Raw genomic sequence first — 12850 nt, 5'->3', positions numbered from 1 at the left:
TGTTCGGCTCGATTGCCATTGGGATTGCAGCCCCCGAGGCGGCGTCCAACCACCCGTCCTCGATCGGCGTAGTTGGCTCCGAATTAAGGGTCGAAGCCGATGCGGGTGCGGCCTCCAGGGCACTGTTTGGCGGCAGAGCTAGATCATGCTCGTCGTGACAGTGCGGCGCGCTCGGCAGTGGCTCGAATCCGTCGAAGATCAAGTCCCCGCGGATGTCGGCCGTGTAGTTTAAACTTCCAAATCTGACCTGACGACCAGGGGCATAGCTTTTGATCTGCTCCAGATGGCCAAGTCAATTGGCCCGCAGTGCGAAGCCGCCAAAGATGAAGATCTGTCCGGGGAGGAAGGTCTCACCCTGGACTACATCGCTATTGATGATCGTAGGAGCCATCAAGCCTGACGGCGACGACACAGAGGAACTCTCAATGGAAGCACCAATGTCGGTGTCAAAACCGGCGGATCTCGGGTAGGGGGTCCCGAACTGTGCGTCTAGACCGGATGGTAACAGGAGGCAAGGGACACGAAGTTTTGCCCAGGTTCGGGCCCTCTTGATGGAGGTAAAACCCTACGTCCTGCTTGATTAATATTGATGATATGGGTAGTACAAGAGTAGATCTACCATGAGATAGGAGAGGCTAAACCCTAGAAGCTAGCCTATGGTATGATTGTTGTTCTGTATGTTGTCCTACGGACTAAAACCCTCCAGTTTATATAGACACCGGAGAGGGTTAGGGTTACACAAAGTCGGTTACAATGGTAGGAGATCTACATATCCGTATCGCCAAGCTTGCCTTCCACGCCAAGGAAAGTCCCTTCCGGACACGGGACGAAGTCTTCAATCTTGTATCTTCATAGTCCAAGAGTCCGGCTGAAGGTATAGTCCGGCCATCCAGACACCCCCTAATCCAGGACTCCCTCACCCATCAATTGATGTCAATGCAAGGAGTAGGGATTGCCATGCAACAGATGCACTAGAGCTATAAATGTATGAAAGCTCAACAAAATAAACTAAGTGGGTGTGCATCCAACTTGCTTGCTCACGAAGACCTAGGGCATTTGAGGAAGCCCATTGTTGGAATATACATGCCAAGTTCTATAATGAAAAATTCTCACTAGTATATGAAAGTGACAAAACAAGAGACTCTCTATCATAAAGATCATGGTGCTACTTTGAAGCACAAGTGTGGGAAAAAAGGATAGTATCATTGTCCCTTTTTATTTCTCTTTTTTTGGGGACTTTTTTTTACCTTTCCCCTTTTTTATTTGGGATAATGCTCTATTAATGATGATCATCACACTTCTATTTATTTACAACTCAATGATTACAACTCGATACCAGAACAAAATATGACTCTATATGAATGCCTCCGGCGGTGTACCGGGAAGGGCAATGAATCAAGAGTGACATGTATGATAAATTATGCATGGTGGCTTTGCCACAAATACGATGTCAACTACATGATCATGCAAGGCAATATGACAATGATGAAGCGTGTCATAAATGAAACAGTGGAAAGTTGCATGGCAATATATCTCGGAATGGCTATGGAAATGCCATAATAGGTAGGTATGGTGGCTGTTTTGAGGAAGATATAAGGAGGTTTATGTGTGATAGAGCGTATCATATCACGGGGTTTGGATGCACCGGCGAAGTTTGCACCAACTCTCAAGGTGGGAAAGGGCAATGCACGGTACCAAAGAGGCTAGCAATGATGGAAAGGTGAGAGTGTGTATAATCCATGGACTCAACATTAATCATAAAGAACTCACATACTTGTTCCAAAAATCTACAAGTCATCAAAAATCAAGCATTACGCGCATGCTCCTAGGGGGGTAGATTGGTAGGAAAAGACCATCGCTCGTCCCCGACCGCCACTCATAAGGAAGACAATCAAAGAACACCTCATGTTTCAAATTTGTTACACAACGGTTACCATACGTGCATGCTACGGGACTTGCAATCTTCAACACAAGTATTTCTCAAATTCACAGCTACTCAGCTAGCACAACTCTAATATCACCATCTTTATATCTCAAAATAATTATCAAGTATCAAACTTCTCATAGTATTCAATGCACCTTTTTATGAAAGTTTTTATTATACCAATCTTGGATTCCTATCATATTAGGACCAATTTTATAACCAAAGCAAATTACCATGCTGTTCTAAAGGACTCTCAAAATAATATAAGTGAAGCATGAGAGATCAATAATTTCTATGAAATAAAACCACCACCGTGCTCTAAAAGATATAAGTGAAACACTAGAGAAAAATTATCTAGCTCAAAAGATATAAGTGAAGCACATAGAGCATTCTAATAAATTCTGATTCATGTGTGTCTCTCCCAAAAGGTGTGTACAGCAAGGATGATTGTGGTAAACTAAAAAGCAAAGACTCAAATCATACAAGACGCTCCAAGCAAAACACATATCATGTGGTGAATAAAAATATAGCCTCAAGTAAAGTTACCGATGGACGAAGACGAAAGACGGGATGCCTTCCGGGGCATCCCCAAGCTTAGGATTTTGGTTGTCCTTGAATTTTACCTTGGGGTGCCTTGGGAATCCCCAAGATTAGGCTCTTGCCACTCCTTATTCCATAATCCATCAAATCTTTACCCAAAACTTGAAAACTTCACAACACAAAACTCAACAAAAAATCTCATGAGCTCCGTTAGTATAAGAAAAAAAAACCACCACTTAAGTTACTGTAATGAACTCATTATTTATTTATATTGGTGTTAAACCTACTTTATTCCAACTTCTATATGGTTCATACCCTCTGATACTAGCCATAGATTCATCAAAATAAGCAAACAACACACGAAGAACAGAATTTCTCAAAAACAGAACAGTCTGTAGTAATCTGTAGGTTTTGAATACTTCTGTAACCCAAAAATTCTGAAATAAATTGGTGGACGTGAGGAATTTTTCTATTAATCATATTCAAAAAGAATCAACCTAATCACACTCTCCGGTAAAAAATGGCAGCAAATCTCGTGAGCGCTAAAGTTTCTGTTTTTTACAGCAAGATCGCAAAAACTCCCCCCAAGTCTTCCCAAAGGTTCTACTTGGCACAAACACTAATTAAAAGCATAAAACCACATCTAAACAGAGGCTAGATGAATTATTTATTACTAAACATAACCAAAAAGCAAGAAACAAAAATAAAATTGGGTTGCCTCCCAACAAGCGCTATCTTTAACGCCCCTAGCTAGGCATAAAAGCAAGAATAGATCTATGTATTATCATCTTTAGTATGCAATCCATAGGTGGCTCTCATAATAGATTCATAAGGTAATTTAATTTTCTTTCTAGTAAAGTGTTCCATGCCTTTCCTTAACGGAAATTGGAATCCAATATTCCCTTCTTTCATATCAATGATTGCACCAATCGTTCTAAGGAAAGGTCTACCAAGAATAATGGGACATGTAGGATTGCAATCAATGTCAAGAACAATGAAATCTACGGGCACATAATTCCTATTTGCAAAAATAAGAACATCATTAATCCTTCCCATAGGTTTCTTAATAGTGGAATCCGCAAGATGCAAATTTAAAGAACAATCATCAAATTCACGGAAACCTAACACATCACACAAAGTTTTTGGAATCGTGGAAACGCTAGCACCCAAATCACATAAAACATAGCATTCATGATCTTTAATTTTAATTTTAATAGTAGGTTCCCACTCATCATGAAGTTTTCTAGGTATAGAAACTTCTAATTCAATCTTTTCTTCATAAGATTGCAGTAAAGCATCAACGATATGTTAGCTTTATTTTGACTATAAGCATGCGGAGAATTTAGCACGGATTGTAACAAGGAAATACAATCTATCAAAGAGAAATTATCATAATTAAATCCCTTAAAATCCAAAATAGTGGGTTCATTGCTATGTAAAGTTTTGACCTCTTCAATCCCACTTTTATTAGTTTTTGCATCAAGATCTAAAAACTCCAAATCATTGGGACGCCTTTAACTAAAGTTGACTCATCTCCATTCCCATCATTATCAAGATTCATATTGCAAAACAAATATTTAATAGGATACACATCAATTACTTTTAGATCTTCATCCTTATTATCATCAAAACTAGAAGAACACGCTTTTATAAAGCAATCCTTTTTTGCACGCACCCTAGCAGTTCTTTCCTTGCACTCATCAATGGAAATTCTCATGGCTTTGAGAGACTCATTGATATCATGCTTAGGTGGAATAGATCTAAGTTTCAAATAATCAACATCAAGAGAAATTATATCCACGTTCCTAGCTAACTCATCAATCTTAGACAATTTTTCTTCAATCAAAGCATTGAAACTCTTTTGTGAACTAATAAATTCTTTAATACTAGATTAAAAATCAGAGGGCATCTTATTATAATTTCCATAAGAATTGTTGTAGGAATTACCATAATTATTAGAGGAATTACTTGGATACGGCCTAGGATTAAAGTTTCCTCTATACGCGTTGTTACAAAAATTGTTCCTACCAACAAAATTCACATCCATAGATTCATTATTATTCTAAATCAAAGTAGACAAAGGCATATCATTAGGATCAGAAGAAACACTCTTACTAGCAAACAATTTCATAAGTTCATCCATCTTTCCACTCAAAACATTAATTTCTTCTATAGCATGAACATTTTTACTAGTAGATCTTTCGGTGTGACATTGAGAATAATTAGCCATAATATTATCTAGGAGTTTGGTAGCTTCTCCTAAAGTGATTCAATCCAGCATAAAAAATTTGTATGATCATCCATAAATTCAAACCATGAGTAGGGCAATTGCGAATCATTAATTGCATCCTCTCCCAAGATTCTGCAACATGCTCATGATCTAGTTGCTTAAAGTTCATAATATTGTTTCTAAGAGAGATGATCTTAGCAGGAGGAAAATACTTAGATATAAAAGCATCTTTGCACTTATTCCATGAATCAATACTATTTTTAGGCAAAGAAGAAAACCAAGTTTTAGCATGATCTCTAAGCGAAAACGAGAATAGCTTCAATTTAACAATATCATTATCCACATCTTTCTTCTTTTGCATATCACACAAATCAACAAAGATGTTTAGATGGGTAGCGGCATCTTGACTAGGAAGGCCAGAAAATGGATCTTTCATGACAAGATTCAGCAAAGCAGTATTAATTCCACAAGATTCAGCATCGGTAAGGGGAGCAATCGGAGTGCTAATAAAATCATTATTGTTGGTATTGGAAAAATCACACAATTTAGTATTATCTTGAGCCATCTTGACAAACAATCCAACACACAAGCACACAAGAAGCGAGCGAAAAAGAGGCAAACAGAAAAAGAGGGCAAATAAAACGGCAGGGGTGAAGTGGGGGAGAGGAAAACGAGAGGCAAATGGCAAATAATGTAATGCGAGGGATAAGAGTTTGTGATGGGTACTTGGTATGTCTTGACTTGTGCGTAGATCTCCCCAGCAACGGCGACAAAAATCCTTCTTGCTACCTCTTGAGCACTGCGTTGGTTTTCCCTTAAAGAGGAAAGGGTGATGCAGCAAAGTAGCGTAAGTATTTCCCTTAGTTTTTGAGAACCAAGGTATCAATCCAGTAGGAGACTACACGCAAGTCACCTCGTACCTACACAAACAAATAAGAACCTCGCAACCAACACGATAAAGGGGTTGTCAATCCCTTCACGGTCACTTACGAGAGTGAGATCTGATAGAGATAATAAGATAGATATTTTTGGTATTTTTATGATATTGATTGGAAAATAAAGATTGCAAAATAAAATAGATTGGAAACTTATATGATGGAAAATAGACCCGGGGGCCATAGGTTTCACTAGTGGCTTCTCTCAAGATAGCATAAGTATTACGGTGGGTAAAAAAATTACTGTCGATCAATTGATAAAAAAAGTGCATAATTATGAGAATATCTAGGCATGATCATGTATATAGGCATCACGTCCGCGACAAGTAGATTGAAATGATTCTGCATCTACTACTATTACTCCACACATCGACTGCTATCCAGCATGCATCTAGAGTATTAAGTTCATAAGAATAGAGTAACGCATTAGGCAAGATGACATGATGTAGAGGAATAAACTCAAGCAATATGATATAAACCCCATCTTTTTATCCTCGATGGCAACAGTACAATACATGCCTTGCTGCCCCTGCTGTCACTGGGAAAGGACACCGCAAGATTGAACCCAAAGCTAAGCACTTCTCCCATTGCAAGAAAGATCAATCTAGTAGGCCAAACCAAACTGATAATTCGAAGAGACTTGCAAAGATAACAAATCATACATAAAAGATTTCAGAGAAGAATCAAATATTATTCATAGATAATCTTGATCATAAACCCACAATTCATCGGATCTCGACAAACACACCGCAAAAAGAATTACATCGAATAGATCTCCAAGAAGATCGAGGAGAACTTTGTATTGAGATCCAAAGAGAGAGAAGAAGTCATCTAGTTAATAACTATGGACCCAAAGGTCTATGGTAAACTACTCACACATCATCGGAGAGGCTATGGTGTTGATGTAGAAGCCCTCCGTGATCGATTCCCCCTCCGGCGGAGCTCCGGAAAAGGCCCCAAGATGGGATCTCTTGGGTACAGAAGGTTGCGGCAGTGGAAATAGGGTTTCGTGGTGCTCCTGGATGTTTTTTAGGGTATATGGATATATATAGGAGGAAGAAGTAGGTCGGTGGAGCTACGAGGGGCCCACGAGGGTGGGGGCGCGCCTAGGGGGCAAGCGCCCCCTGCCTCATGGCCTCCTCGCTCCTTTCTTGACGTTTACTCCAAGTGCCCTAGATCACGTTTGTTCCAAAAATAACTCTTCCGAAGGTTTTATTTCGTTTGGATTCCGTTTGATATTCCTTTTCTGTGAAACACTGAAATAGGCAAAAAAAACAGCAATTTGCACTGGGCCTTGGGTTAGTAGGTTAGTCCAAAAAATAATATAAAAGTGTATAATAAAGCCCATTAAACATCCAAAACAGATAATATAATAGCATGGAACAATCAAAAATTATAGATACGTTGGAGACGTATCAGCTAGCCCTACTAGCAAATGCATCCATGCCACTAAAATTTTGGGATGAAGGATTCTTAACTGCCACATATCTTATAAACTTGCTTCCTAGCAGAGTCATCAAGTTTGAAACTCCTATCACACGACTTTTTGGCATCACTCCTGATTACAAATCACTTCGTGTATTTGGTTGTGCATGATGGCCCAACCTTAGACCATACAATGCACATAAACTTGCCTTTCGTTCAAAGCAATGCGCTTTTCTTGGATATAATCCAATTCACAAAGGGGTCAAATGTCTAGATATCTCCACTGGTAGGGTCTACATATCTCGTGATGTTGTTTTTGATGAGTCTGTCTTTCCCTTTGCATCTCTTCATCCTAATGCTGGAGCCCTCCTTAAAAAGGAAATTCTTCTTCCGTTTAATCTTCGTGATTTTGATCATGGGGGCGACAATTGTACTAACCAAAATGATGATTCTACTAGTACTTGTCCTGTGTCTATACCTGTGTAGGCTCATGGAGAAGACACAGAAGAAAACACTGCAGAAAACGGTGAAGAAAATGATCAAAATTTCATTGAAAATGATGTTATATTTCATGCACAGGAAGGAGACGGAATAGGCGCTGGACACGAGGAGGATCCCGCGTCACCTGGAACTCCTGTGTGTCAGGATCCCATGGATCGCGTGCGGGGATCTGCACGGGATCGCATGCCTGGCAGAGCCTAGTCCAGCCAGCGGGCGGGCGCCACATCATCTGCTGTAGCGGCTGGCCCACGACCCACGTGCCTGCATGCGCCAGCGGCCGGCTCGGGATCGCCGTAATCCACGCGCGAGCGAGAGGCCGTGACAGCGACTGGCTCGGGATTCTCTGTGGCTGCTGATTCAGGAACAGGGGCCACAACGCATGCTACAATGTCCAACTCCAGATCTGTTGTGCAAAGTGGATATGATGTTTCTCCAGGATCAGGATCTTCTGCGGCTAAATCTGCATCGCCCCCTGCACAACAAATGACACTTCCTGTTGAACCGGTCATCTCGTGTGTTTCAACTCGATTACAAAAAGGTATAAGAAATCCAAAAATCTGAACTGATAGAACTATACCATATGGCATGTTGTGTATTGCAGGGGAACCAACAAGGTTAGAAGATGCACTCAGAGATCTGAGGTGGAAAAATGCAATGGATGAAGAATACTCTGCACTTATAAGAAACAAAACTTGGCATCTTGTACCTAAACAAAGAGGTAAAAATATCATTGATTGTAAATGGGTTTATAGAATAAAAAAGGGCAGATGGCTCGATTGACATATATAAGGCACAACTAGTTGCAAAAGGTTTTAAGCAACGGTATGGTTTGGATTATGAAGATACTTTCAGTCCTGACGTCAAAGCTGCAACTATTAGGCTTGTGGTAGCTATTGCTGTGTCTAGGGGTGGAGCTTGAGACAGCTAGATGTTTAGAGTGTGTTTTTGCATGGTGTTCTGGAAGAGGAGATTTACATGAGACAACCACCTGGGTATGAGAATAAAAAAACACCCCACTATGTGTGCAAGCTTGATAAGGCTCTTTATGGCTTGAAACAAGCACCGAGAGCATGGTACTCAAGGTTGAGCTCTCAGTTGAGGCGTCTTGGTTTTATTGCATCCAAGGCTGACACATCACTCTTCATTTATAACAAGGGAAAATAGTTATATTTGTGCTGATATATGTTGATGATATTATAGTTGCAAGTTCTTCACAAAGTGCTACTAATGCTCTTCTGCATGATCTAAGTTCAGAATTTGCTCTCAAAGATCTGGTGATCTACACTTCTTCCTAGGCACTGAAACTAAGAAGGTTCAAGATGGCATAGTACTGAATCGGGAAAAATATGCTACTGAACTTCTAATTTGTATGGGGATGAAGGACTGTAAGCCTTCACCCACTCCATTGTCCTCTTCAGAAAAAACTTTCAGCATTTGAAGGTGAGCCACTCAAGAAAGAAGAAAGCACAAAATATAGGAGTGTTGTGGGAGCTTTGCAATACTTGATGTTGACACGACCAGATATATCCTTTGCAGTTAACAAGGTTTGTCAGTATTTGCATGCACCTACTACTGCACACTGGACAGCTGTTAAAAGAATTATAAGATACATAAAGCATACTGCAAGTTTGGGTCTCCAGTTCAGACGTTCTAGTTCTACTCTTGTTAGTGCATTTTCTGATATTGACTGGGCAGGATGCAGCGATGACAGAAAATCAACTGGAAGCTTTGCAGTATTTTTTGGCTCTAATCTTATCTCCTGGAGTGTCAGAAAACAAGCCACGGTGTCGAGATCAAGTACAGAAGTTGAGTACAAATCCTTAGCAAATGCCATTGCTGAGATTATTTGGTTGGAATCACTTCTTCATGAGCTAGGAATTAAGCAACGTTGTATATTTTGTTTATGGTGTGACAATTTAGGAGCAACCTATTTTTCTGCTAATCCAGTTTTTCATGGTAGAACCAAACATATTGAAATTGACTTTTATTTTGTGAGAGAAAGGATTGCAGAGAAGAAGTTGGACATACGATTTATTCCTTTCAAAGATCAAGTGGCAGACGGGTTCACCAAAGCCCTTCCAGCAAGACCGTTTGAGAAGTTCAAGAGAAACTTAAATATAAGATAGTTTACATTAAGGGAGAATGTTAAGATTCAGTTTAAACCACGTTGTAATCTCAAACTCTTCTTATTTCTATTCCCTCTCGTGTTTCTCTTGTTCTTTATATGTACCACTGTATCCTAACGATCGGCTTCAACTTGTACGCCACGAACGAATAGGGGCTTTTCCTGTCGCATATAAATAAAGATCAAGCGGCTCCTTATGAGGAGTGGAAATGTTTCCAAAGTTTACAAGGTAAGAAGGCTTTAAAAAAGATAAAAAAAGGCAAGGCGATGGATCCTGATTGTATCCCATTGAGGTGTGGAAAGGCCTTGAAGACATAGCGAGCGGAGAGAAAAAAAAAAGGAGCGGAACGAGGCTTGGAGAGAGAAGAGACCAAACCCGATCGATCGATCGCCGCATCTCACCTCATGGCGCTGCGTAACCTTGTGACCAGGATGGGGACCCCGGCCGCCGCCGCTCTCCGGCCGCCGTCGGTATCCCGCGGGGCGCAGGCGGCGCGCTCTCGGCCCTTCTCCCGTCAGGTTCGTTCCCCGCTCCCTGTGCCCGCTCGGAGAATCGCATTGCGTATGTGTCGATATGCTCGTCCAGTCAATCCGGATCGAGGTCTCTTGATTTTGGCGGCGCTCCTCGCCTGCCGCGTAAAATACACCGTGCTCTGAAGCGTTAGATGTACACAACACCCTCTTTGGATGGATCCTCAGTCTAAGGCCATGTTCGTCTCCTGGGAATCAATGCCTCTTGCCACCCTTTTCCCATAGCCTGTTCATCCAATTCGATCTGGCAGTGATATAGTCGCTGATCACCTTAATAAATTTTCTAAAAAAAAGTTGCAGTAATGGAATGAACCATAACATTCTTATGGTCTGTCAGACAGGATAATGAAATTTCAGTTAGTTCATTATTACTACATCCAAATTCATTGTTAGGTATTAACATCAGATCAATACGGTACTAACTAACAAAAAGATTTATGAATGGGTGTGTCTTGATTGTATCTGAAGAAGCACTGTGGATTAAGGGCTTGTCTTCCAGACAATAAAACTGCTATCATCACCACATCCAAGCAGTTTCATGTGGAAACTTTTCTGAAATATACGAAAACAGAAGCATAATAAAGCGAACACCTTCCCTTTATAAATGATGCAGATCGGGATGGGTCAGATTTATTTATCCTGCAAGTTAGGATAATATACTGCTTGAGAAAACGATTTAATAGTATAAGATTTCGACTGATATATGGTGTGCTCCTTGAATGACTGCAGTCAATAGTTAATGCTGTTGGAAATTCTAATTAATAGATTCGATAATGAATTACTATGCAACACATGATATCTACAAGTCATAAATCTGTAAACTTGAATAAACAGAAGAACATAATGCATTGAAAATTACCCTCAGGTAGCACAGATTATCAGTGAACACCAGATTACGTAAGACTCGTCACACATCATTTTTTTTTTTTGTCCTTGCAAAAAGGAGCTAAAGGCTACCGAGGAACAGTACACCCGCTGTAGACTATATCATCCTTGAGTGCAAAAGTAGGTGTTTCAAAACAAGGGAGGGGGGAGAATATTTCCATCACAAAAACAGGCCTGTGCTCTCTCTTGGATTGTCCTTTTAACCTGCATCCGTATCTTTACGAGGGGCATCTTTAGAACTGAGTGGCAACTCAAGTTAGACCATGTTGTAATTGATGTTAGTTCTTACTCGCTTGAATGCCTTTCTGAAGCAGTGAAGCATCTAGGTTAGTTTGTGAGATGAATGGGTACTTGGATAGGCTGACAAAGTTGCTATTAAAGATGTCAGAAAAGGTTAAATGTTGATTAATCCCCTTCTTCTGTCCACTGAGATACCATACCATTTGCTGTGTATTGTTGCAAAACAGTACCAAATCAGCAATACATAGGAAGGCAAATACTACTTGAGCCACCTTTTAACATGATTGCAACATCCTGTGATTACCTTGGCATAGTATGGTTAATGATAAAAGCATCTTGGTAGTTTTTCAGAAAAATGGGTACTTGAGTAGAGTCAATAGACTGACAAAGCTGCAATTATATAAAGATGTGAGATGCGGTCAAGTGGTGATCAGTGCTTTTTTTTTCTACCGACTTGGAAGCCTTCTGCATGATTGCAAATTCATACACAAAGGACAAAGAATAGAATTAAAACAGATACAGGTTAAACTGAGTATATTAGGTATAACAAGCATTTCATTCTTGTAGAATAAATAATTGGATTTTGATTAAGTTATTTTTGAAGGGAAAGAAGGTACTACCTTTGAGAATGTCTCAGCACCCTCTGTTGGTTTTAGCATACTACTGTTGTTGATGTGCTTGCGTGATATAAGCAGATTCAAGATAACACTATTGAATGATATATTTCGTGGGACTTGAGCAAATTCAAGACGGCATTGCTTGCAAAATTTTGTCATCATTTACACTGCACGTTGACATCCGAGCTTATATCGTGTTATCACTGAATTGTAGGTTGAACACGAGGATATTTCCAAGATACGTGCTAAAAAGAAGTATGAGTTCAGTCTGTTCCTCCTTGAACGGTCAGAAAAACAGCTGGAGTCTGCGAAGTATGCGACCATAATTTATTCGTCAGATGCTTTTGGCTACAATTAGTATTAGATGATTTGAACTGAGACCCTAATGCTATGGTTTCTGCACTCTTTTTCTTGAAGGGTCTGGGCTCAGAGGTTTCAAAGGGCAGACAAGTACCTGGGTTGGACTCTCAAGGTGGTCATGCCTGCTTCTCTTGTGGCTGTGATAGCAGGGTCCAAGTAGGCGATCAAATGTCCATTCGCTGTTTTGTTTATTGATGATGGCATGTGTTATGTACGGGCGCTCTACTTATGGCTCTTGTGCACTTTGTCTATAGCATGTTATGTAAGTCTCGGCTTATGGCGGTTCGAATATGATCACTATGATGATGATAACATTACCTGGTGAAAGATGAGCCGGGCAGTTTTATTAATGCAGCAGAACATATTGTTGTCCTGAAAATAAATCATATGAGACTTGGGTTAAAATCAGATTAGACAGATCCTCTTGTGCACATGACATGGTCTATTGAAATTAGAGAACATATTTAAATTGCTAGGACATGATCTAGAAGAGCAGGGTGGGACTATTAATCACAAAAGTAGTATCTAATTTTAGCA

The 12850-nt window shown here is 40.2% G+C and overlaps 1 protein-coding gene across 1 annotated transcript; it reads left to right on the top strand.

The window, feature by feature from the left end:
• Window positions 1-9961: 9961 nt before the first annotated feature.
• LOC123108409 (uncharacterized) lies at window positions 9962-12730 on the top strand. Its single transcript, XM_044530204.1, has 3 exons — window positions 9962-10199; window positions 12168-12265; window positions 12371-12730. The coding sequence occupies exons 1-3, from the start codon at window positions 10086-10088 to the stop codon at window positions 12471-12473; spliced, it is 315 nt and encodes a 104-aa protein (XP_044386139.1). The 5' UTR covers window positions 9962-10085; the 3' UTR covers window positions 12474-12730.
• Window positions 12731-12850: the final 120 nt, after the last annotated feature.

This window comes from Triticum aestivum, chromosome 5A (assembly GCF_018294505.1).
Source record: "Triticum aestivum cultivar Chinese Spring chromosome 5A, IWGSC CS RefSeq v2.1, whole genome shotgun sequence".
Classification (NCBI taxonomy): domain Eukaryota; kingdom Viridiplantae; phylum Streptophyta; class Magnoliopsida; order Poales; family Poaceae; genus Triticum; species Triticum aestivum.
This window is presented reverse-complemented; position numbering and strand designations above follow the sequence as displayed.

Coding starts and splice junctions, on each gene's coding strand:
- LOC123108409 (XM_044530204.1), top strand. CDS start 10,086: ATGGCGCTGCGTAACCTTGTGACCAGGATGGGGACCCCGGCCGCCGCC. Junction 10,200..12,167: donor CTCGGCCCTTCTCCCGTCAG/GTTCGTTCCCCG, acceptor ACTGAATTGTAG/GTTGAACACGAGGATATTTC. Junction 12,266..12,370: donor AAACAGCTGGAGTCTGCGAA/GTATGCGACCAT, acceptor TTTTTCTTGAAG/GGTCTGGGCTCAGAGGTTTC.